The sequence below is a fragment of the Ascidia mentula genome, chromosome 3, assembly GCF_947561715.1.
Source record: "Ascidia mentula chromosome 3, kaAscMent1.1, whole genome shotgun sequence".
Taxonomy (NCBI): Eukaryota; Metazoa; Chordata; class Ascidiacea; order Phlebobranchia; family Ascidiidae; genus Ascidia; species Ascidia mentula.
This window is the reverse complement of record NC_138568.1, coordinates 6886396-6909465: the sequence shown is the minus strand read 5'-3', so window position 1 is coordinate 6909465 and position 23070 is coordinate 6886396. Positions and strand designations below refer to the sequence as shown.

General features: G+C 40.9%; 1 protein-coding gene across 1 annotated transcript; it reads right to left on the bottom strand.

Annotated features, from left to right (window-relative positions):
• Positions 1–922: 922 nt before the first annotated feature.
• On the bottom strand, positions 923–22723 carry LOC145894471 (uncharacterized). The gene is made up of 17 exons (XM_082983076.1): positions 22556–22723; positions 17343–17459; positions 16736–16825; positions 15573–15636; positions 15222–15378; positions 14726–14927; positions 14374–14555; positions 13728–13914; positions 12876–13155; positions 12520–12669; positions 10848–11020; positions 5522–5614; positions 5107–5309; positions 3723–3872; positions 3246–3400; positions 2984–3121; positions 923–2602 (listed from the first exon to the last, which is right to left on the bottom strand). Exons 1-17 carry the CDS (start codon positions 22653–22655, stop codon positions 2173–2175), a joined length of 2871 nt encoding a protein of 956 aa, XP_082839202.1. The 5' UTR covers positions 22656–22723; the 3' UTR covers positions 923–2172.
• Positions 22724–23070: the final 347 nt, after the last annotated feature.

Below are 23070 nucleotides of genomic sequence, written 5' to 3'. Positions count from 1 at the left end.
GGAAGGACAAAACGACTGCTCTTCTACGTTTTGTATGTATTTGACTCACGGACTCCCTGGCCGCACAGCCAAACACAGTTATACGCTAAACAACTCAACACATACAGCAATATGCGATTTTGCCATCACAACTCCATGCGTGCAAACTGCTCGGAAAAACCCCTACTGCCCCGAGGGCCCCGGGGCGTGTTTAAATCAACATCTGATTCGCTACATTTGAAGCACATTGCCGCCAGAGCTGGTGGCATTTTTTCATCAGCCAGGAGCAGTCCAGCAGATCAACGTCGCCTACCACGCCGGGCCGCAGTACACGGTGCCAGGTGGGCCTTGTTTGCTCAAAGCACACAGAGCGGCCAACACGACGAGTCATAAACATAGGCGAACGTACACGGATGTATTGGGCCCGTATATAACCCTCTTGATTTTGTAGTACTGTAGTCGTATCCTATCTTGGTACTGTACAGTGACAGGTTTTTTTTTAACACGAAATCTGCATTACGTAAAAAAGCGATAAGGGCCTACACGCATTTTCCAAACATTTTGACCTTAATTCGTTGTTTCTCATAACAAAAAGCCTTTTCGGGTCCGCAAACACTTTTCGACGGCTACAATGCTTTTTATTGGGCTCTGTTCGCTTGTTAAATGGTGGGCAACTTAATTTTAGGGAAAAGGTGAAACCTGTTGCCTGACTAACCGCACTATAGGTAATATTCATTCCATTGATTCATCTGAATTGATTAGTGCTTGTTTGTCTGTTCTTTATGTTTTGTAAACGCCTACACCCTAATGGCTGGTCGAATGTGCCTGCGACTGCTTGTGGCAAACAAATTCATGTTATTGGACCGTTTTAGTCATGTGCAGTATATTTCCAAGCGAGTACATACATCACATTACACCCATACGAGTGACACGAAAGTAGGCTACCCCATAATGACAACCAGCACAAGAAGCAGAATTAAAACGAAAAACTATGTACAGCAAGCTCGTCATAGTAAACGTACAAAATATATCGTTTGGCACTGGGCTAACAGACGCTGTTGAGTGCCACCTGGCGGAAGAAATATTTTACACCTAAATGCAGACATCTGATTGATCACAGAGAGGTATGCAACGGGATGAATTACTAAAAAAAATAGTAGTGTGAGGGTGAAAAATAACCAAATCAATTGACTGATTAAATCGTATCAAACATAGACACACACCGATGTACAGAAATGACAAGAATAACGAAAATATCCCAACATAATTAAAAAACACAAAGGAGCTGCAGACAAAATCGTCTCACGTACGGAAATAAAGGAACATTTCGGGGCTTTGTAATACAATCGAAGAATATGTAAAGAATGGTCTCAAAGGCCGAGAAACAATACGTATAAGCTATAGTTAAGTAGCGAATTTATTACATCAGGTTGATGGCATTGTCTGAAACCTTTTACACTGTACCTAATTGCAATAAAAACGTGATGTATCGTTCTGTTGAAAACACGGCAAAAGAAGTAATAATTAGTTTGTTATATTATATCCCTGAGACTTCAAAGGGTAAAAGACGATCAGTGTCAGTGAAAGATCTTTGTATTTTAACAGAAATATTAATTTCGCCCATTGGCATCCTCAGTTTCTGTATTATACAAATCGAATCAGGAATATAATATATTGATTTGCAAAGACAGATCCACCGGTCACCGACCTGCACAGGCTAATTCCTGTAGTAATATTTTACATTTTTTTTAGTTAGATATATTCGCATTTTGTATCAGTGGATATAACGGATATACCAGGCAACGGCTTCACAACTAATTTCATGATTCGGTGGTCAATATTCCTAATTAATCTTAGAAATTTCATTGTCAAAAACGAGGAAAAAACATAGTTAATAAACAAACATTTCATACCCAAAATTTTAGTGACCTTTGCCATTTGATAAAACGATTTCAATATGAAATACATAATGACATCAGCACCAACCTCCGATAAACAAAACACAAATCAACACCACCGAGAGACTTGCAGCGGCAGGATGTCTTGAAATGTCGGTTTTTATCCACGACGTTAAACATGTTCGTAAATTGAGTTCGTCGGTTACTTATAAATACACCATGACTGTGGCGGAATGAAAAATGACGTCTTCGAAATTCTAGCACGCATATGGTCGAATCACATCCAGAAAAATTCCTAACCGGATACCGCCGGCACTACACCATTGGCCGTGTTCGATTCAGTTTCTGCTTCCAGCTTTACTACGATATCTCCAGTCCAAAACTCCCCTATTCCACCGTTTTTCACCCCACCATTTCCTACCACTGTTTGTTGCGTTTGAACAACGTGGCCATTTTGACCGTGGAGCGCGCTACCGCCGTTAGCGGTCAAGCTGCCATTCTCTAGGCATCCGCTAGGAGTTTCACCATTGTGATTATCGCGACGCCCGATATCGGCCTCGTATTGTTCGATGTCAAGGTCATCAGCAGCATGGATGGATCGTTGCGAGGTCAAATCTGACGGGTCTGTATGTTGGGACAATGATTTTGCCAGTTTTTCCTTGAGTTGAACAAATGTTGGACGTTGGATGGCGTTCCATTTCCAGCATTCAATCATAATGGAGTAGCTGCATATAAAGCAATTATTCCTATTACCGAATTCCAAGGGGAACATATTTTATCATGTAACATATGCCTTTGGATTCAAGGATTTGGAACTAAAGTTGGAATGAGCGACATTTGAGATAATTTTTTTATCAATCGTTTTGGTCATGACATCATTGACTGATTCTCCGTAAGTGACGATTAAGAATTACTTGTATACTTGTATGCAAAAACCCATTTTCACATTCGATAACTTCAACCTAATACCTTGCAGAAAGTAACTACAAAAATGTTCGCCCCACTACGAAAGGCCTCTGCGATCCCAGCTTTCCTATATCGGCAGTAAGGTACAAGCACACGGTACATGCATACTCAATTGTAGTACAATTTCAGCCTCCACTCACAGGTAGTCGTTGCACGATTCGGGTTTCGGCATTCTGTAGCCACTTTCTAAAGCGCGAAATATGGATCGGGGTTCCATGGTGGGGTACGGGGCAGCCCCGAGTGTAACCATTTCGTACAACAGAATACCGAAGGACCATCTACAAAAGAAACGATGTGCTTGTTTGATATTAGGAATTACTATGTTTGTTATTATCTCGGAAATACTTTAAGTAGACTAAAAGCATTTTAACTACGGTCTAAACAACAACAATCCAGACTTACACGTCACTGCGCCACGTAATAGGGACTTTCCCGCCCATCATCCTTTCGGGGCTGACCCACTTGAACGGAACTCGTCGCTCGGTGGCGCCCTTGATCATGCCGTAGCGGTAAACGTCGTTGGCCAGACCAAAGTCGGATATCTTGCACTGCAAGTTCTGTCGAGTGAAAGCACGTTGTGGTTAAGCTAAGTCCGCATATTTGAATGCAGTGACCTTTGTAAGCACGTGGTGCTTGTGGTGCATATAATACCTAATTTCTGCTCGCTGACATTTCATTACAAGAGAGCAGTATTTTATCACTCGACAGGTATTTTTTGTAAATGCCATTGTATAAAAACGTAATAATATAGTAAAAAAACTGCACCCATTTCTTTATGAACAAAAATTGGTGCAAGCGGGTTATAGACGTACAGATAAAAGCAAAAAATTCAAATAATTTTTACCAAAAGTTCAACCAAAACGAACAATGGGTGCGTACCTCGTCCACCAATATATTTCTGGCTGCAACGTCGCCATGTATAATCTTCGAGCTTGATAGAAACAGCAGGCCGTTCGCCACCTGGTGGCCAATATTGTACAAACTGTTTTCGGTGAAATCGTAAGTGGCGTCAGATTCTCGCTTGGATGGCTGGAAAACAAATGTGAATATACACCGTTGCTCTGACAGTTGTCGTGCAAAATAGGCGCAATTAGTTGTAACATTTCCTGTTGGATGAAACTGCCGTATTTTGTACCATCGTACACATGAACTAATTTTCGGTAAAATTTATTACTTTTAAAAAAATTTTAAATATACCAATTTACATTTGTGCACCTGATGAAGCGAGATCAAGCTCGTGAAAGCCTGTGCTAATAAAGTCGTTTACTAGTCAGTCTCTTACAGAGCAGTGCAACAGCAATAGACAAAAGACGGACACGGCGAATTGACGAAATTGAACCAAATTTACAAACATTTTTCGATTTTGGGAGTAATAAATGTGGCTTATTATAAATGCAGCATTTCAGGGTTAATTTTCCAGATACTCAAGTCGTAGACTTAAAGGGGGTACAAAATCGACAATTAAAAAAAATGCCGATAATTAATCGATATGCCCGCCTCTCTCCGGCAAAGGCGAGATGAGGTTGTACGCGGTCCGTTTACCTGAGCTCCGCCTGCAATTTGCGGACCGCAACGAAACGAGCAAAAGGTTCTAAGAACTCGACGCGGTTAAAAATTCTGCGAAAGGGTGTAGACCGCTGCCGCTGGTGTCAGGACAGCTTAAACCCATGCGTGCGAAATGTTTGCAACAGGCGCCGAAGGCTTCGTCGGAATATTTCCGATAAGGATTTAGCCTGTTAAATACGCAGGTCCTGATACTTAATCCGAGTTCATTGGACGTAATAAACATTTTAGAAATTTCAGCAACCACTTGAGTAGTTAAGTGTGCTTTGTACCCACTGTTCCGGGTCAAGTTTCCAGCGATTTATTCCGCTGACGAGACTCGAATAAGGTGGTCCTGCAAGCCAACACATGAACTCGGCTTCAAAGTGTTTTAAACTTAACTGTTCGGATTTGTGGTTTCTATTAACGTGGGCTATAATATTGGGTTTTCCCATAGTCCTTTGCGAAAGAGGATTTAACTTCTGTCAAGTGATGGCGTGCCAACGTTTTTTCTCCGTGTCGTTGTCGCGACTTCGAGGATTCAAGTATGTACACACTATTGAAATATGCCGAAACATCAAACACAACGGTTTTACGCGTACAACGCAGTCAGTGCACAAATATGGTGGCATGCTGAACAACTAGAAGGTAATATCAGTGCGGGCGCGTGGAAATATTGTATCAATTACTCAGTAAAAAAACTCGTTGTTAACTCCATTACCTCTCGCGCATCCCAGAGAAAGTGTAGCAGGTCCCCGTACACCATGTGCTCCGTTACAAGCATTGGTGAAATCGACCCCTCTTCATTTCCCATCTGCGAAGTACACACCCCCACCACGCCTAACACGTTGTCATGGTTTCCGAGCGATATGAGTAGTGCCATCTCGGCGAGGAAATCATCACGGTAGCACGCGGCGTAGTTGCCTAAACAAGTAACAATTTTAGGGTTTAATGTCGCGTGAAGTGAAGCGTTTTCGGTGTAATGTACCCAGCGTGTTTCGTGAACTACGAAGCGCTTTATCTTGATGTTAGTTCTAGGTAAAGATATTTAGTTTATTCATAAAACAAAATGGCCAAATGATGCTATGTTTACCACACACAACTGCAACAGAAAAACTTGTTTCTTTTTCCTTTACCTGTCAGCGACTTGACTGCAACTGTTTTCTGGTCTCCGTTTCTCGTCAACGTCGCTTTGTGCACAACACCAAAGTTTCCACGCCCGATTACACCTGCAACGTCGAACAATTTAATTTTCACCCATTAAATTATAAATTGAGCCAAAGAGGATAAGCTATATAATGTCAAAGGATAAAGTATTCTTATCCCGAAGATTGTGCAGTTGTCTTCCTGGATCAAAACATAAAATATCAAAGTTTTCCAACAAATCAACAAAACACGATATAATTTCAATTATTTCTGTTGATAATATCCTTCCAGTGAAGTAGCATGAACAACCAATGGCAGAACCCAATGGATGTAAGTGTTTGACAGGAAAAGACAGTGCCGACATTCGGACCAAAATCTATATACAGATAACGCATTGCGACAGCCCGAGGTTTACAAACATTCGTCTTCAAGGGACGTGTTCCCATAAACATTTGGCATCTGGCAAAGAACCGATTCAGTGTCCAATTTTTATTAAAAAGGGGCTTTTTCTCAGTCGCACAGAAAACGATCTAAAAGGTTAGATTGCATCTCCGGGCAGCTTAAAACACAACGGCAAGAATCCTTTTCTCACACAAATGAGGCCAGTTTTTGGCTGATAAACGTGCCCGCACCTGCAAATCGACGTGCGCAATCTGTTCATAGGCAAGCACCACGGTGGTAATTAATAAATACGAGGCAATGGATCAGCTGAGTCGACCCAAATTTCAACATCAGGGCGTAGCCAATTTTTCAGAAAATTGAATTTTTTGTTTGAGAACAATTCCAAAAATGAAACCATGAGAATAAGGACAGGAAAATTTCACCACCAAAACAACAAAGAAAACTAACTTTTTCAACTTACAAAATATCCCATTTGCTTTTATTGCTGCAATACAAACAGTTCGGATTGGAATAATGGTATTTGTGAAAGTAACACCCGCTAACCCCGAGGATTGACAAACGGAAAATGCCGGGTGCGGGTGCTTAATCCATCGAAAAATGTTGGCAGGTTTGGATCAAGCATTGGCCAAAACAACAGCCGTGGATCCAAATCGCCGTAAGCGTAAAAGGTGCCTTGGCACTGGAAAGAATTTGAGTCGCTCTTTTGGCATGTTATCGCGCCATGCCACCCCTCTTATCATAATGTCATATCAGTGACCTTCCAGTGGGTTCACGAATACAAGACAAGGGCAACTTCCCAGAAAAAGCACCAGCCGCATGGCGGTTGCACACCTGTTAACTCGTGTTAATGCACTTAATGGCCGTCGACGCTAAATATGCATAACGGCAGCCTTGAACAAGAAGTGGAGATTAGTCAAAAAAGAAGATATAATAAAACGTTTGCAGACCAACAAACCTGCGTTTTAATTAGTGTACTATTTAATGGCTAAACTGTAAGTTAGATTTGCGCCACCGTTTTACGTCACAAATTAAGTGTGTGACGTTATTGGCCTGCAGTCGACTCTGTTCAAACCGAATTACCTGCGGCAACGGGGAATTTCGACCTATGTGACCCAGGCTTTGTGTCGCGCGTCGCCTCTTTGCGGTCGGGCGCGACAGGCGACATGTGTTTTGGCTCGAGGATCAAAACGAGACAAGAAATGCTTGAGGTCCTGCTGAAAATCTCTAGTGCAATACCGAGAACTTGTTCACAGCTAAGAACTCTTTATAACCTTAGCTCCAAACTTACAGCTTTCGGTAGATTAAGATTTGTCCGTGTTTGTTGTAAAGAAGGGCGATAACCTCCATCTCAACAAAACTGGCACCTTTGAGAATGTTTTTCCGTCAAGAGCACAAGGAAAAGTGTAGTGAACTATTGTGAAAATAAATAAAATCCCTTTACAAACGTGTCAGCTAGGGCTGGGAACCAACATCTCCATTTTTCATTGAGAGCAAAAAACTAAATCATGAGCATTGGGTAAATAAGAAACTAAAATCATCACAAATATTTCGCCCCTTTATCATTGCGAAAGGGGGCGGGGCGTAAAGGTTACGACTTTATATAACCCAACAACAGACACAAGCTCAGTAATCTTCACATCAGTCTTATCAAGCAACGAGATCGACCTGCTCCTCAAGCACAGAATTAACCTTATTGCCAACATGCATCTAAACAAACGCTTATCTATTCACTTTAATGGGCTTTTCAGCCAATGAGAACGGGCTACGACTGGAGCTCGATAACTCTTCCTGTTTTTTTGTTTGTAGCTGAGTTGCGCTGGCTGAATAAACAGAAAAGACCCACTGGCATTTCTGGCCTTTAATGCTCTTCTGTGAGGCGGGATTGGTAAAGTGGGAACATGGAACTGTTGGCAACTTCTCGTTTCCAACTGTTTTGTGATGTTTTGAAAGGGTTTATTGTTCTCTAATACAAATATCTAACCAAGTGATTAGACATCAGGATTTTACAAAGTCCGTATTAGAGAGGCCTTGGATAGCTTAAGTAGAGATAAAGAAGCGAAATGTGTTTTTACATCATTTGTAAACAGACACAAGATAAGAAAAAAAATACAGGATAAATTTTCTCCGTTTTTATCCTGTGCATGTCCATTGGAACACATGTATAGCCTCGTTCACTTGCATTCACATCATAGATCGACAACGACCACTTTTAGTGAAATAACTTTTTCATTGCACGATCCAAGAAAATACCTCCCATCAAGAATGAGGAGAAATGAGTTGCATTATTGATACCGGCGTCGACGAAAGCTGAAAGCTTTACGCAATAAACAAACTGCACGCCGGTCTGGTCGTGACGCTGTCTTCCGGCACGCGACAGCGCTTTGTCGCCGGACGCAACAAACTTGATGTTCTTATCAGAAGCTATCCAAAAATGTTGAAGAGCACACCCTGCTCGAACGTTGAAGGAAAACAAAATGCGCACCTGGAATCGTTGCGCCAATACTATGACGTCACATACATAAACACTCCCAGAGCCAAAACAAACCCGAGATCGCTGCGTTTTGTTCGGTAAGAGCTTCGAGGTACAATGGTGTACGATCCAATGATCGACGATAAAACACGAGTTGCTTTTTTCTTGTTTGTTGTTGGCAAATTTCAAGGCGTTGCATCGTCGCACTGGCACTGTTTGTTTCGCCTGCAAACAAAATGATGACCTGCGAGGCAAGTTCTTCGAATAGTGCTCGCCACAAACCGGTTTGAACTGGCTTGAACCGGATTGCAATGTGACGAGCGGATTTTCTTTGCACAGCGGTTTACTAAATTTTTGCGCCAGACACCATGAAGCAGAAATTAATTGAGTTGAAAATACATTGTTTTTCCCTCTTTCTGACTGAACGATATTCCGATACAAGCTGAAAGATTATTCAAAGTAGTGTAAAATAAGCAAAAATCTGATCTAAACGTCAGTTGTCTCCCCAAAGAACGTAATGGCAAATGTAGTATTGTATTGTCCTATTTTCTTTCCTCGAGTGCCTAATTACCACTTACATAACCAAATGTTTTTCTTTATAGCACATTATAGCACATGCTATAAGGAGTTGGCATAGCGTATGCATGTAGCCTGGCACAAAAGGTTACCACAAAACACTAACAAGATGTTTCGATATAAGGCCTAATTTCATGTTTGTTGCTCATAATTAGAGGTTGTTTGTCAGAATAATGACCCACAATGCTTTTTTCCCAAAGTTTCAAAATTTCTTGGAACTGCGATGTGTCTCGCTTTAGTTAACCCGAAGGCATCAAAAGACGTATTTGCGGTGTGAAGATCTAAACAAGATGCCCATTGATGGGATTTTCCTACAGTAATAATGACACTAAACTGTAAAATCTTTTATAAACTGCGAAGTACAAACAAATTGATGTCGAAAATTTTGAGCCAAACCAATGTCCAGTGCGTTAATTGTAATCAATATTTATGCAATATTTTGTATCAAACTAATGTTGGGGTGTACAGTCAGCATAGAGTTGTGTTTTGTTCTGTTTTTTTTACAAGAAATGGTGCACGATGCAGAAAAGCAATCACCACTATTTCAAATCCATTCCGCGTTCCCGCGTATGCATCAAGTTTTTTTTTGCGTTACGTTTTTTTTCTATGAAAAGAGTTAATAATTCGAGGCCATCCAGTGTGCACCCAAGTCGAGATAACGAACGTTCCCAAATACGGTCATAGAAAACATAAACGCCGCAATGCGAAATCGGATCAGCGATAAAGCCGTAGGCTCTTCGGCGGTGTCGCTCCGTTTGCCGCAGCTTTGCTAAGCTTGCCTTGGAGACGACGACAGAGAAGGTACGCGACCTCATTAAAGAAACACGCTTCCTAAACAACAACACTAGCTGATCCGCGGGGAACCTGAGATATTCCTATGGACGTGAGCAACGTCAGATGCCATGTTAAGGGAAATTACCTCACTGTCGGCGTCTTTAACGAAAATGTAGTAAACGTGTTGCCTTTGGTATTTAATACTATTTGCATAGTGGTAAAGAGCTGGAACAAAGCAGCTTATTATATGGTTTGACTGTTACGATATTCAAACCCCTTAAGTTCAGTGTTTCCGAGTCATATATAAAGTCTTCTTGCTTCAATATATCCATTTCTTTAAATATTGTATCCATTACTTTTTTACGGCACATGTCCACACAATTAATAAATAAATGGACGACACCATTCCCATCCGTGTAAAATATATACAACGCCAGAAAACAGGTACGTAATCTCTCATACTGCGAAAGCATATTTTACATTGTGCATTTATCCAGGTTTGTGTTCAACTTTAGTTTGTGGCAGCAGGTTTGTGATGCGCAGTGGTGTTGTATCCGCCATCACCATAAGTGGTGATGTGGAATATTCAGACGAACGTCAAACAAGTGCACAGGCAACGCTTAAGGATCTTGTTTTTTTTTCAACTTGTAGCACAGTCATAAATGTGGTAACATTTGTAGTTAAAAATTTCCTGGTCAATAATTGGATCATTTTGTTCATATTTGCCCGAAGGATCGTAATCTGATAGTCAACATGTTCGCGTTCCAGCGGAGAAAACGCAACATGCCAACGCAATTACTCATTTGCCCAATGTATGAAAAGGCCGTGTGCAACATTGCCCATAAAAATACACGCATTTATACATAAAAAACTGCAGGGATCAGCCTCTGCACGTCGATGTTGACCGACAGATCTGTGTTTGTACGTATCAGAATATTCCGGGGAACTCAAAAACGAGTAAAACCTCGCATATTGGCATTGCCAGTTTCTGTTACTCTTTTTTTAATTTTCAGAATAGAGTAAACACATATTAGTTCTCCAACATGTTGCTTTATCATGGTTCAATTTTAACAATTTATAAACGCAACACAAACCTCCTTGGACGATATCGCTTCGCTGGATTTCCCATTTAGTTCCAAACACGGGACCGTTTTGTGGAAGGTAGCGTCCATTCTGGCCGGACACGTTGTTATTTTGCAGTACCAGGGGCGCAGTGTTGCCATTGCTTCGCGAAGGAACAAACTCGGAAAACTTCAAATCAAGGGTTCTGCAAAAGAATATGATTACACATAGAACGACTACGTTGATGAGCCCTAAGCTCTCAATATATTTTCTGGGAAAAAAATCATAGTTAATTTGCGCTTTGAAACGGCGTGTCCCTTGCTGTTTCACGCGCTTCCCTATCTGAAACGCGCAAACTTTATGATAGAACGATTGCCAGCGTAACGACATCGGCGATTTCAAATCGATTGTAAACATGGCGTATTCAGCATGCGGAATATGCATCGAGCAAACATATCGAGATTGCTCTACCGTTTCTAGTGGCATTCACTTCACCGCGGGTTTTGATAAAATGTCGATTGCCAAAAACGCTAGATTGTATCTGGAGAGGTAAAGCACCGTGTCTAATCGTCGCAGAGTTTCGCAATTATACCGCAGTCGCATGACCCCGCCAATGGCGGTTCCAAAGGTCAATCCTTGATGGTTTGATGAATAATTTGCAAAAAACTGCCATTGGTGTTTAAAATCACGTGCCTGTGAGTATAGCGTAAGTCTGTACATATGAATTTGCGTATTGTTATGTGCTGATTTTAGGATATGTTTGTTAATTCCAGTCAGGTTTAATCAGAAAAGCCTTCGGCGTTTCGAAAGTACCACGTCTATTTGATTCTAGCCACGGTTTTACATATTATACTGCGGTTTATTTCAGTTTGTTTTCGGTGTTTCGTTCATTTTTGACCATTTACAGCCGAGGAAACAGTACGCAAGTTGCAATAATCAGTTGATCAGGAAATATGATGGACTGCCTAAAAAGTGTTCTAAATATCGCCCTTAGTCTAAAAACCATTGCATGTGGCGACAATTCACACGAAATGCCAACAAATCACGTTAACCAGTGCTTCTTGCACTATGCGTCAGCAGGAATTGCTGCACGATTGCACATCAGCAACACCCATCGCGTGACAAGATGCATCCTTGCAATCGAAAAAGTTGGCCTCTCTGGCAGTGTGGCGGACATCTTTAGCAATGACAAAGCAGAAATTCAAAACGACGCTTTCACTGACTCGACCAGACTTGGCACTGCTCCACAAAGTTCAATATCGCAAATTTGTATCTTGCAAATGTTAATGCGTTCAGACAGGCGTAGAAAATTGACGCATTAACAACATGAAGAAGCGAATATATTTAGCCCAATTCATGGAAACCATCAATTAATTTACTCCCATGCAGGCGTTTAGCAAGTAATGGTAAGACCATGCCTTAAGTGGCAAAGCTACGTAGTGTGCAATCGATCCCAATTGATAGTGCGCCTCAATAAAGTTCAAAGCTGGTAATTTTGACATGGTAAAGCGAGGTTTAATGTCCTACTGTCATGCAATATAGTCACGAGTAAAAAAGTTTTATTTGTTTACTGGGTTCGGTAATTGGCCACGAAACCGCCATTAGGAACGTGTTGGCAGCGCAACTGAGACAAAAATACGATAATTTAAGAACGAATCTCCACCGGCAATCCGATAATAGATAAGCACTTCATCAACAATTTACCTTTTCCTGATGATGTTGTGCCTCCAAAGGAAAACGAAAGTGCAGAGAAGGAGCAGCATGGCGAGGGGAATCCCCACGGCGAGGCCGACCACAAGGTTGCGATTGGTGCAGCCGCTCCCTCGCTTCAGACCGTCACCGAAAAAGCCACCTCTGCGAAAAAGGCGAAAGTCAAATTAGCTGGAATTTCCGACCGGCAAATTTTCTTGCGGAGATGGAAATGCTAGCACCTTGCTTTATAAAGCTCCTTACATATTTGTAAGCAAACACTTTCGAGTAGATTAACGACCAGATCGTGATTTGAACTTGGTAATGCATGGTTTCACAAAGTAGCAGCACCAAAAATCGCACATTCTTACTGGCATTGACAAATAAATCCAGTTTCAGGGGCCTTGTTGTCCACGCACACCGCCATCTTGTGACAAACCTCCATGGTCTTATTGTAATCCAAACATGCATCAGTGTCATAGCAACCGGTGCCACCCATCCAAATGGGCCTTACGCCGTTGCCATGGTAACCTTTCCCGCAAGAACAGTTGGCTGGTCGATAGCTGTCCGGCCCAAGGTCGGTGCACGAGGCCTCGTTAACGCAGAAGCTTTGCTCATCTGACCAAGGCAACTCAGCACACCCGTCCACGTCTATCGAAAAGCACACGGATTAAAAGCTGTTGAAAATCGCGCCTTCTGGAGAAAAGTTTGAAGAGTAGGAATACCCAAAGTGGCAACACCGACGCAGAAAAAACCACAGTCTCAAATTTGACAATAAACGCTTAGTATTCTACAAACCACAAAGATGTCGTAATCGGCAGTTCGTAGAACGAAATTTCCATTTAAGATTGGCATTACCGTATTGACATTATCCACGTGTGACAAACAAACGTGTGAATCTCTTTATTTGCCTGTTTGTCCAGCACAAGCCTATCGAAAGAAACTGTTCGTTCATCACTCAGGCACAAAGGTCGAGCACATCAATATTCTAGGGGTTTGTAGCAAAACGCATTGTCAAACTAGTTTATGTTTGAAAGATTTCAAATCGTGAACGCAGAAATGTAAAAACGATTCAAGCCATTGACACGTGCTTGTCCTACATGGTGATTTACTCCAATTAAAGACTCGTTTGAAAGTGCCAAATAAGGCCTAATTTAGATGAAAACAATAGAGTAGGCAATGCACATACTATCTGAGAGAGCGCAACAAAAATCTAAACTCACCAGAGACAACAACCTCAATCGAAGCCACGTTTCCATATTCCGAACAACTACCTTGGAATATACAAGTGTCTGCTTTCCGATTTACGTAAGGAGTCACACGTAACTGGTAGGTTTCGTTGAAGTTTAAATCCCACATGGTGACACTGTAGTAAGGATCGATTGCTTCCTCATCAAGAAGTTTGGCTTGCTGTTAGATACGAGTTTTGTAGGGTTTTAGCTTCAGGCACAAACATACACGCTAGCATGTTGAACTTGGGCCCACGCTTTACTAAGGAGGACATGCAAGCTTTTAAGCCAGCGGGTCAAAAAGTAAATTTATAGTCTGTGTGCAAACGAAAAGCAAGGTCCATGTAAACGAAAGTAACAGATTGTGAAGACAGAAAACGTGGATATAAAGAGACTGGCCCATATTGCTATTAACACTGTCCTGTTCAAAAGAAGACGTTTCGGCAAAAACTTATGCCATCATCAGTTTTTTTCCGAAACGTCTTCTTTTAAACATGACAGTGTTAATAGCAATATGAGCCAGTCTGTTTATACTCAGAATTATGAGAAAACCCGTGAGTTGTGTTCCTAAGAAAACGTGGAGTTATACTACTTTAAAAACAAAACTAAAAATAAAACTAAAACTTCAGATCTGATTTACCACATTTCTCGGGGAAAAGTTGTTATGTCTGCTGCTTAAAATGTACATTTGGATTCTCTGTCCTTTTACAACATCATGGGGGGCTCTCCATCGAACTGTAGCGTTCACCTTGTTCCTTTCATAGTCTGGGGTGAATTTGTGGACCTCCAAGTCCGTGACCGCGCTTGAAACAGTTGCCATTTCTGTTGATGTAAGAATAAGTTTCGCGAAAAGTATACGTCAAAAGTAATAGGTCAATAGATGCAGTAATACGTCAATAGATGCAATCTACTAACTTAATTTTAACAACAAGATATCAAATAGCAATAGAGAAGCAACAGATAGAGAATCATTCAACTTTCATGCAGCTTACCGCTGATCGTTTGAGCCTGTTTGCAATATTGGTATGCCAACATGCGGTCAATACCATGTTCGTTGATGAGATGTTCACCGCAGAAAAGAAATACTTTTTTGGTTGTATACAGCTCCGTTGTAGTAGTGTGCTTTATGTAGGCAGCTATTTCGAAGGAGTAATGGCGCCCAAATGATACATCGAAAGTCAGGTTACGAGCGTTCTGCAACATGAGATATAGGCACCCGTTCACCAAAGAAGCAATTCACAAAATATATATGCAAGGATTAAAAAGTCGGAAGATCAAAAAAACAAAATTATACGATTGCCAAAGAGTGGAAGACAAGGTTTTATCCTCAGATGCGTGGTCTCACAGAAAAGTATCTTGCTTGTTACGATAACTATTTAAGTTGTGCTTAAATATTTGTTATAAGACTGCTTGTAGTGTCGTTATCTACATTACACCAAGTTTGGAGCATATAACAAACAATTTGACTTGAATTGCCATAACTCATACCCTGTGCAACAACTTGTGTCCATCCCTCAACATGTTGCACAGGCTAGTCCCTGTGAAACACGGCATTCCAAAGTGGTCAGTGCATGGGAATGGACATTGAACGTACGTTCCGTTGTCTGCCACCGTCCACACAGGCTTGTTCCAGTGGTTTTTGCATCTAAGGAATTACAAAGCGGTTTTTACAAAAACCGAATGCAGAAATTGTGTGGCAATTTGGAGACAACTTTATCAACAATACATTATGAGAAAAAAAATACAGTGTAGTTCAATCAAGTTAAAGCCCATTCAACACAAAAGAAACCATAGCTGCATTTGTTTTGCCATAGATTGAGAAAGATGAAGTTTACTTACTCTGCCAGCCTAATTCTAACGTCCTGGTCTGGACCACCGTTAAAGAAGTTGAAGGGTCCAAATCCTTCGTTGCGCAAAAAGAAAAGAGTTTGTTAAAAATATTTCAACAGCATTACCACACAAATACCACTGAAAAGAACCCCATTCAACGACCTAAATAGGGCAACAAAGTAATAAGCGAGAGCATGATGTGAACTCAGTGCCAAGGTCAGTCGGGGTCTTTCTTTAGTGAGCAATTTCACTGGAAAGTTTATTAGCGAATACCAGCATATGGAAAATGTAATTGTTTTATATGTTACTTGTGAGTATCCAAATCACATGTTTTAAATATGGATTCATCAGGAAAGTCTGGCGTATTACATACCACGTTGAATGAATGTTTGTATGGGTATGCCTGACTGAAAACAATAACTTGATACGTGCGTCTTTGCATAAAGCAAATACTTTTCTTCAGCTTTGTCTTTTCTACATCAAACTCATGGAAATTTAAGCACATTTGGCAGTGGTTTAAACTTGTTCAAGGGACATTGGCGCGAGTTACGAACAGAGGAAGCATAAAGCTCAAATCTTGCGAATGATTATAAAATCCCGCCCGGGGCCCTAATAGCTTCTCTTTGTCTTCTCGGTGGTAAACTCGATCGGTTATTTCCAAAGTCCGATCAGATAAGGAAGAGCTTAAACAAAATGGCAGTAGTTCCTTTTACTCCTTTGGCGCTTAATCCGCCCACTGGCGCTCAATTTTCGACGAAATTCTGGCTGTACGTGCGTTTGATGCCTTTACAGTTAGGCGATCAATAATGCAGCTTTGAGACCAACGTTTGCTGGGCGTATTTCAATTAAATGCTGTCGCAGTCGCTCATTAATTAACTGGTATCGCTTTGTGATCATTGAATGTGCATGTTTTACTGGTATGTCAAAACTGCGCGCACGTACTGTTTTTTATACATGTACATGTTCCTTTTATCAAAGTTTTGTTTGGTCATAAAAAGGCGATTCAAAACAACATGGCTTTATCCAATATTTTTATCCACATTTTTTTAGAATTACCGGTAAAAAAATTCATTGCATCAACAATAGTTTGCCAATGGGAATGCAAACCAATCTCGTATGGATCCTTTGTAAGGATTATTTGAATAAATACAAATCCTTGTTAAATAACGTACCAACGCTTCTTGTGTCTCTTTTGGACAGGCTGTTGTATGAATTCTCGTCTGTGTCGTAAAATTTGTACAGAAATCCGTCGATAGTTTGCTCTGCAAGAAATAACAACCTTTTTTAGAGTGGCCTTGATCAGAACCTGTTTCGCAGAAAGAATGCGCTTTCCAATAGGCGAAAAAGTTTTAATTGCACGATGTTTTGAGTGGAACATAAAGCCTTGACATGGATCTTCAAATGTAGGCGCCCACCTATTTGCTGATTAAGCACCTGCAAATTTATCCTCGAAGATAATTTATGGGTGCCCATTTTAATGATTTTTTTTACTTATTTCTGAGGATAAAGATTGGTACATGTTTTCAGGAATGCTTGTCTTAAGTCTTCATAGAAACAAGCGACACAGATTTAAGACTCGAAACAAAAAAACAGCCCGAAGAGTCTAATAGTTTAAAATTCTGATGGTTTCTGTTCCACCCGTAATGCCCAAGTAAAAGATCTTTGAGACAGTCTGGAATCTAGTTTTATTTATCACTTCGACAACAAGAGCGATCTAAAGCGTTTTGTCCGAAAGTTTTTCTGTAAAGTGATTTTTTAGTTGATTTTACAGTTGCTCACCGTCCTCAACCGAGAAATCCCAGTTATACGTGACGGAGATTTGATGCGACGACAAATCCGATCTGTTGGGGAGTTGGAAATCAACTTCCTCTGTGACGTTATCCACCGAGACTCTGGCTGTGGAGAAAATAAACAAGTTGCATCACGAACGTTTTACAGAGGAAACCGTTTCCAACGGGAAACGAATTGAGACTACTTCAAAAGCTGTGTTCGCCATGTGATGTTGTTATCCAGAGAAAGGATGAAAATATGCACTATGTAGCGAGTGTTACAATAATAGGAGAATCTCAATAAACAAGTGGACAAAAACGCGAAAAAAAAGGAAAATCGTCCACTCGCAAGCGAACGAGCGTCAAAATCGGACGTGAGCTCGTGGCAATGCACAATGACCGAAGGTCAAGCCGGACAGGCTTTTGTCCTCCTTCACGAAAACGCCTCTTCCATTCACGTGAAGTTGCGCACACCTCAAGATGTTATCGCATTAGAACAACGTCACAAGCACGGAGAGGCGTAGTAAATCGAGCAGGGCGTGCAAGAATTCGGCGCGAAAATATTTACTCCTGCTAATCAATTGTGACGGCGCTGAGAGTTTGTTTACCACGCTCTCAAACAAAGAGCTCGCAATCTCATTATGAGGTAAACAATTGACCTCTTCGGATCCGGATCCAGTGCCTAGGATTGAAATGTAATGAGCAATTTGCTTTTTAAATGCTTTGTTAAAGAAGTAAAATAATACCTTAATTATTAAACGAAGCCCTTGAGATGCAGATGTTTCAGGAAACAATTGATTAACCGGATTTTGAAGTTGGTTTTATCAACAAGCAGGTATATTTCAAGCTTTAAAACATTTTCGTGTTTAGATTGTTTTTGGTGCAAATTTGAAATTCAACATCGAAGCTCATATCTTGCAGTACCTATTTGGTTACGTTCCGTGGTAAGAGTTGTTGCTTATTATGTCACCTTATTAGTGTTAACAAGAAAAAAATCCCAACGCCATTACGTTTTGCAATCCGTCGTGCCAAACCTATCTTCCAGCAAATGTCCCACCTATTTTAAGGTTCATAATACTGAGTAACGGAAACAGAGCCAAGTTTTAATGAACGCGCGCGGAAGACCTAATGCATTACATGCGTCATCAACTCCTGAGTCACGCTGGTATTTGGCATAGGGCCCATTGAATGCGTACCCAGGATGAAGTACTTACAAGCCGGTTATGTATAGTGGTTGGGGCCATGATGCACCATTTGTCAAGTTTTTGAAGGTTACTAATGACAGAACTACTTTAAAAAGAATCGCACGCACTCTCGTTTCGAACCAAAAATGGCGAAAAGTTTCAGGAAGCTGCGATGGTCCGCGTAACTCTTTGCATGTGTTTTCATTTCAAAAATGGCATTGTATCACACGTATTCTGCACTGAACGATTTTAAATCTTAGTGTCAAACCTACTAGACAACGACGTCCAGAAACAGCCCAGAAACAAAAAATCTCCTATAGCTAAAAATGCATAGCAAAAAATGTATCGCCCCCCCAACAAAAAAAATGACAGCGTACTTACAATCCGTCTGGTCGTGCGACCGGGCAGATATTCCCCGAACCACTCGAGTACGTGGGCGGGGGGTACGTAAAACTTCTAAGTTTTGCTCCCCGGGAACTTAAAACGTGAATACGAGCCCACGAAAAGCGAAACGTAAAACCCGTATCAAATCTGGGCTAGGTTGCCCATCGATAGGCGCCTCACGAAATATCAATTATCTAAGATCACGTTAAGTCGGTATCCGAGCGTCAAGCTAATCAATGCAGCCCCTTTCGGAGCCAAACGTGTAGACGAAGGGATACAAACAATTTATTTATGCTAAAAATCGTTTACACAGGAAGGGGCGAGACGAAAAGCAAGCAGAAGGGCAAAATTTCTGCGAAGTTACCAATCAACGAGGGGTCGGCTGCACGTTTATTGTGACGTCATAGAGAGAGTCGCTATTTGTGACGCTTACGTTTCCGGCTTTTGCAACGAGCGCAAATACAGCGCTTTAGCACGCAATCTTTACATCAGGCATTCTACGGAGCTTCGTATTCGCAATGCTGTTATTTTAGGGCCAATGAAAAATGAGAGGGAACCAAAAACCATAATTACAATGACGAACCCTCGTTCGGTTGAGTAAATTCGATGCAAACCTTACACATTAATCGTGAATGAATTGCCAGCATTGACATCACGAACAACTTTCTACGGTTGCACTCAAATCATTTGATCCAGCACAATACAAAAGTTGGCCTCGGCATTTGGTGTAATGTTACAATTTCTATCCAAAAATTGTGGTTCGATGACATTTTGTAAAGGTAAGTACACTGGCCACAGAGGTCAGTGACTCATAACCGGCCGAAATACCCAAATTAGTTTGGCGCAAACTGTGAGCGGGCATATTGTGGTGAGGTGAATGTTTGGCTACTTTGAATGAGCAACGGTGAAGAAACGTCTGTGGAAAATCGTCTGCACCAAACAGATTGTACTGCGTTCAAACAAAGAAATCGCGAGAACTACGTGAGCGTATTTACAAAAGTTTTGAATTTGGAAATGAAGTGAAAATTTCTCCTTCCTTACATTTAAAACATCCAGACATGATTTTATCTTTGCGCAAATATCGTTTCGAGGTACCCCTTTTGTTTCTTTAATTTGAAATATCATACAACAAGTTTAGCGGTAAATTGACTCTGAATTCGACATTAGAGTCACGTTTCCCTGTTTTAGGAATTCTGCAATGCTCGTTTGCAAGGCATGCTAATTCAGGAATGCAAGTTCGGCGTAAGGTCGAGTGAGGGTGCGGTAATCACGTCCTAATGCCACTAAGACGGCGTTTTGTTATTGTTAAAGACACGAATAATCAGCATCAGCGGGAAAGCGGTTGCGGGCCCGGGGCGCAAATTGATGAGAAGTGTAGATTGGTCGCCACTCTGTGTATTTTAACTTCGGTGTATTAATGCGACGAGGGTCACTGTTTAGGTCAGGTAAATGAAGAGCAAAACACATCTTGATCAATGGCCTATTTTTGGATGTGATTACTTCTGTAACTATTTTAAATTAAGTCTCCCACACTAGAGAGATTGTTTCCTGGATAGAGTGACATACCTCTGATACATTTGTATTTTCAGTGCAATTAATGACACTTTCGGAAGGAAAAGTAAATTGTAAGTTACTAAAAGGTTTTGGTAAATGTGAAACACCATAAATAAATTTACAAAAAAAATGTTTAAAGACACAAAGCATGAGCCACTGTCGCCAACTTAATACATGTTACAACGCCGAGCTCCCGCATACAGTGACTGCTCCTCGATTTCCATTTTAAAAGGTTATACGCAGTAAAGCATTTACTTAGGCACTAATGTTTCAACAACAATCGTGAAATGGGTGTCGTTTTCCGCTTGTGCGAATAAACCTTACGCGAATGCATGTATGAGCAAGGAAACCTTTGACTGCGGTTATCTTTTACCTAATTGTAAAGCAGCACTACGTGCCTTGCCCAAACACGAAGGTATATCACGCCTGATTTGCCTCCTCACGAACCCGCAGAAACGGAATCACTACTCCGGTTGAGTCAGACGCCGGAAAACCGCAAACTGTCGTTAAAACACCTGGGAAGTTAAACGTTTGTAGGTCGAGTTGTTGTGTCACTGTGAAAGACGTGCATGCAACGGTCACGACCCAGGCATTTGATTGGGCAAGAGCAAGTCCCGCTTAACAAGAAAGCCCTGTTCAAGGCTTTGGCTCTGTCACGATTATTGTGGGCACAATTATCAATCCGTATGTTTTGAGAAAAGATGTCTTTACCAAAAAACGTAGGATTTATTTAAGGGAAGTCTTTAGTGTCTTCGAAGAAAATTGCTAACAAAAGACGTTGGGCATTATTTAAAGTGCTTCTAAACCTTTTTGAACTATACGCTCGCTCCACACAAGGTTGTGAAAATCGTTCACCCAAATGTTATACAATGCATGTTTGTGTAACATTTACCTAGGTTCAAGAAGCCCCCAAAATAAAATGTAAGCACAAGATTTCACCACCACTTGGTGCTTGATTGCTAATATAATTTGGGTAAAAAAGATTTAATGCAGCATATAGTAAAAACAAACAATTTACCCTGCTATGGAACCGAAACAAGCAGTTGGTCTCAAACTAAGAACTTAGAACAGTGCTTCCCAACCAGTGGGTCGCGAAGAATTTCTGAATGTTACAGTTTTCTTTTAGATCACGCTTGGTCATGTCATTGTGGGTCGCACAATAAAACTTGCATTAAAAGTGGGACGCGAACTGAAGGGATCACTGACTTAGAAGAAAGTAACGCAAGTCGATAAACCGCATATTCTTAACAATCAAATCCCTCGTTATTCTCAACTGGTTTAGACATGGAATATGCGACACATTAAAATGAAAATACGGCTACCAACAGCCACAAAGCGGTGGCGGAGATAGCGCGCTAATCTGGATTACGAACCGGAGCAGTGTATCTTAAAGTTTACAAGCTCAACCCACAAAAACACAGTGAAAAAGGTACACACGACAAACGGTAGGCGCGGTAAAGGACTTCGCCTAAATTGTGCACAAGTTAAATTAAAGACTGAAGGGCATTAAGGCGCTGTTGGATTGTTTGTTTTTGGGTTATTAATCAACTCTGATAAAACTTTACGCTTGTCGTTTCTGTTAAAGGCATCACAAGGTGTCTTCCACATATAATGTAATTTTACAGGTATAATTGCTTCTTAACAAAACCAGTTGCTTCTGAACTAGTGACAAAATATAGTAATCAGATATGGAAAATTTATCATCGCTACATAACGACAAGGAAGATAATATGATGGGTTTATCCAAACATGTCCTGCGCAGTGATCAATTATATTATCATCTAATTTCTACGTTTCAAAACATTCTGTTCCGTTTACTTTTTGGCAAAAAATAAAACGACAAAAAATTACAAACGTTATTGCAATAATCCTTAAACGTAGGTGGCGTAATTTTTCTTCCCATGCTTGTGTAGGTTATTTTTCGCAAGAATTTTTTTCGATCTTGACGTCTAGCGCCTATTCTTTCTCATTCACAATCAGTGTACAACTCGGGTCACCATGTGCATTCAATAATGTCAAACATAACACGTTTTTTTCACCATATAGCTGTGAGTCGTGTTCTACTGTATTTAGGACGTTACGTTAGTGTTTGGCTACGCACCATCAGTGTTGCCACACGGGTTGCCTGCATCGATTTCTTGCATGGAAGCGAGAGTCAGAAGCAACAAAATCTCCAATGTTCTTCGTCGAAAATCCATCATCAGCCGACAAGAACAGAGTTAACAACCTTATTTATTGCTCCGTTCAGAAAAACACCCTGGGAGCTGGATCTTTCTGCAAAAGGCATAACAACGTTAGTCATACTGTATCATAAATTGCTGTTAATTAAGTCAAGTGGCTTGTGGCCAAGTACGCGCTTTATTTCCACCGCTGTTTGCAAGTCCTAAACTATTAACCAACTGCATAAAGTTATATTTTTTGACTTTACGCCTAAAATCTGAAAACTCTTGATCTTTTTCATTAGTAAAGCAAACTACGATCTAAAAAAATGGATTCTTCGCCTCACTCATTACTGAATATATAGCTATAGAATACCGCAACGACAGGTTCAAGAAAAAGTTTTTTTTTTGCTTTTGTGGTTTCCCAGTCTTTTGCATTTTTTCTCGAAAGGCTGTG

Coding starts and splice junctions, on each gene's coding strand:
- LOC145894471 (XM_082983076.1), bottom strand. CDS start 22,655: ATGATGGATTTTCGACGAAGAACATTGGAGATTTTGTTGCTTCTGACT. Junction 17,460..22,555: donor CCCGTGTGGCAACACTGATG/GTGCGTAGCCAA, acceptor TTTTCTCCACAG/CCAGAGTCTCGGTGGATAAC. Junction 3,122..3,245: donor ATTACGTGGCGCAGTGACGT/GTAAGTCTGGAT, acceptor TTTCTTTTGTAG/ATGGTCCTTCGGTATTCTGT.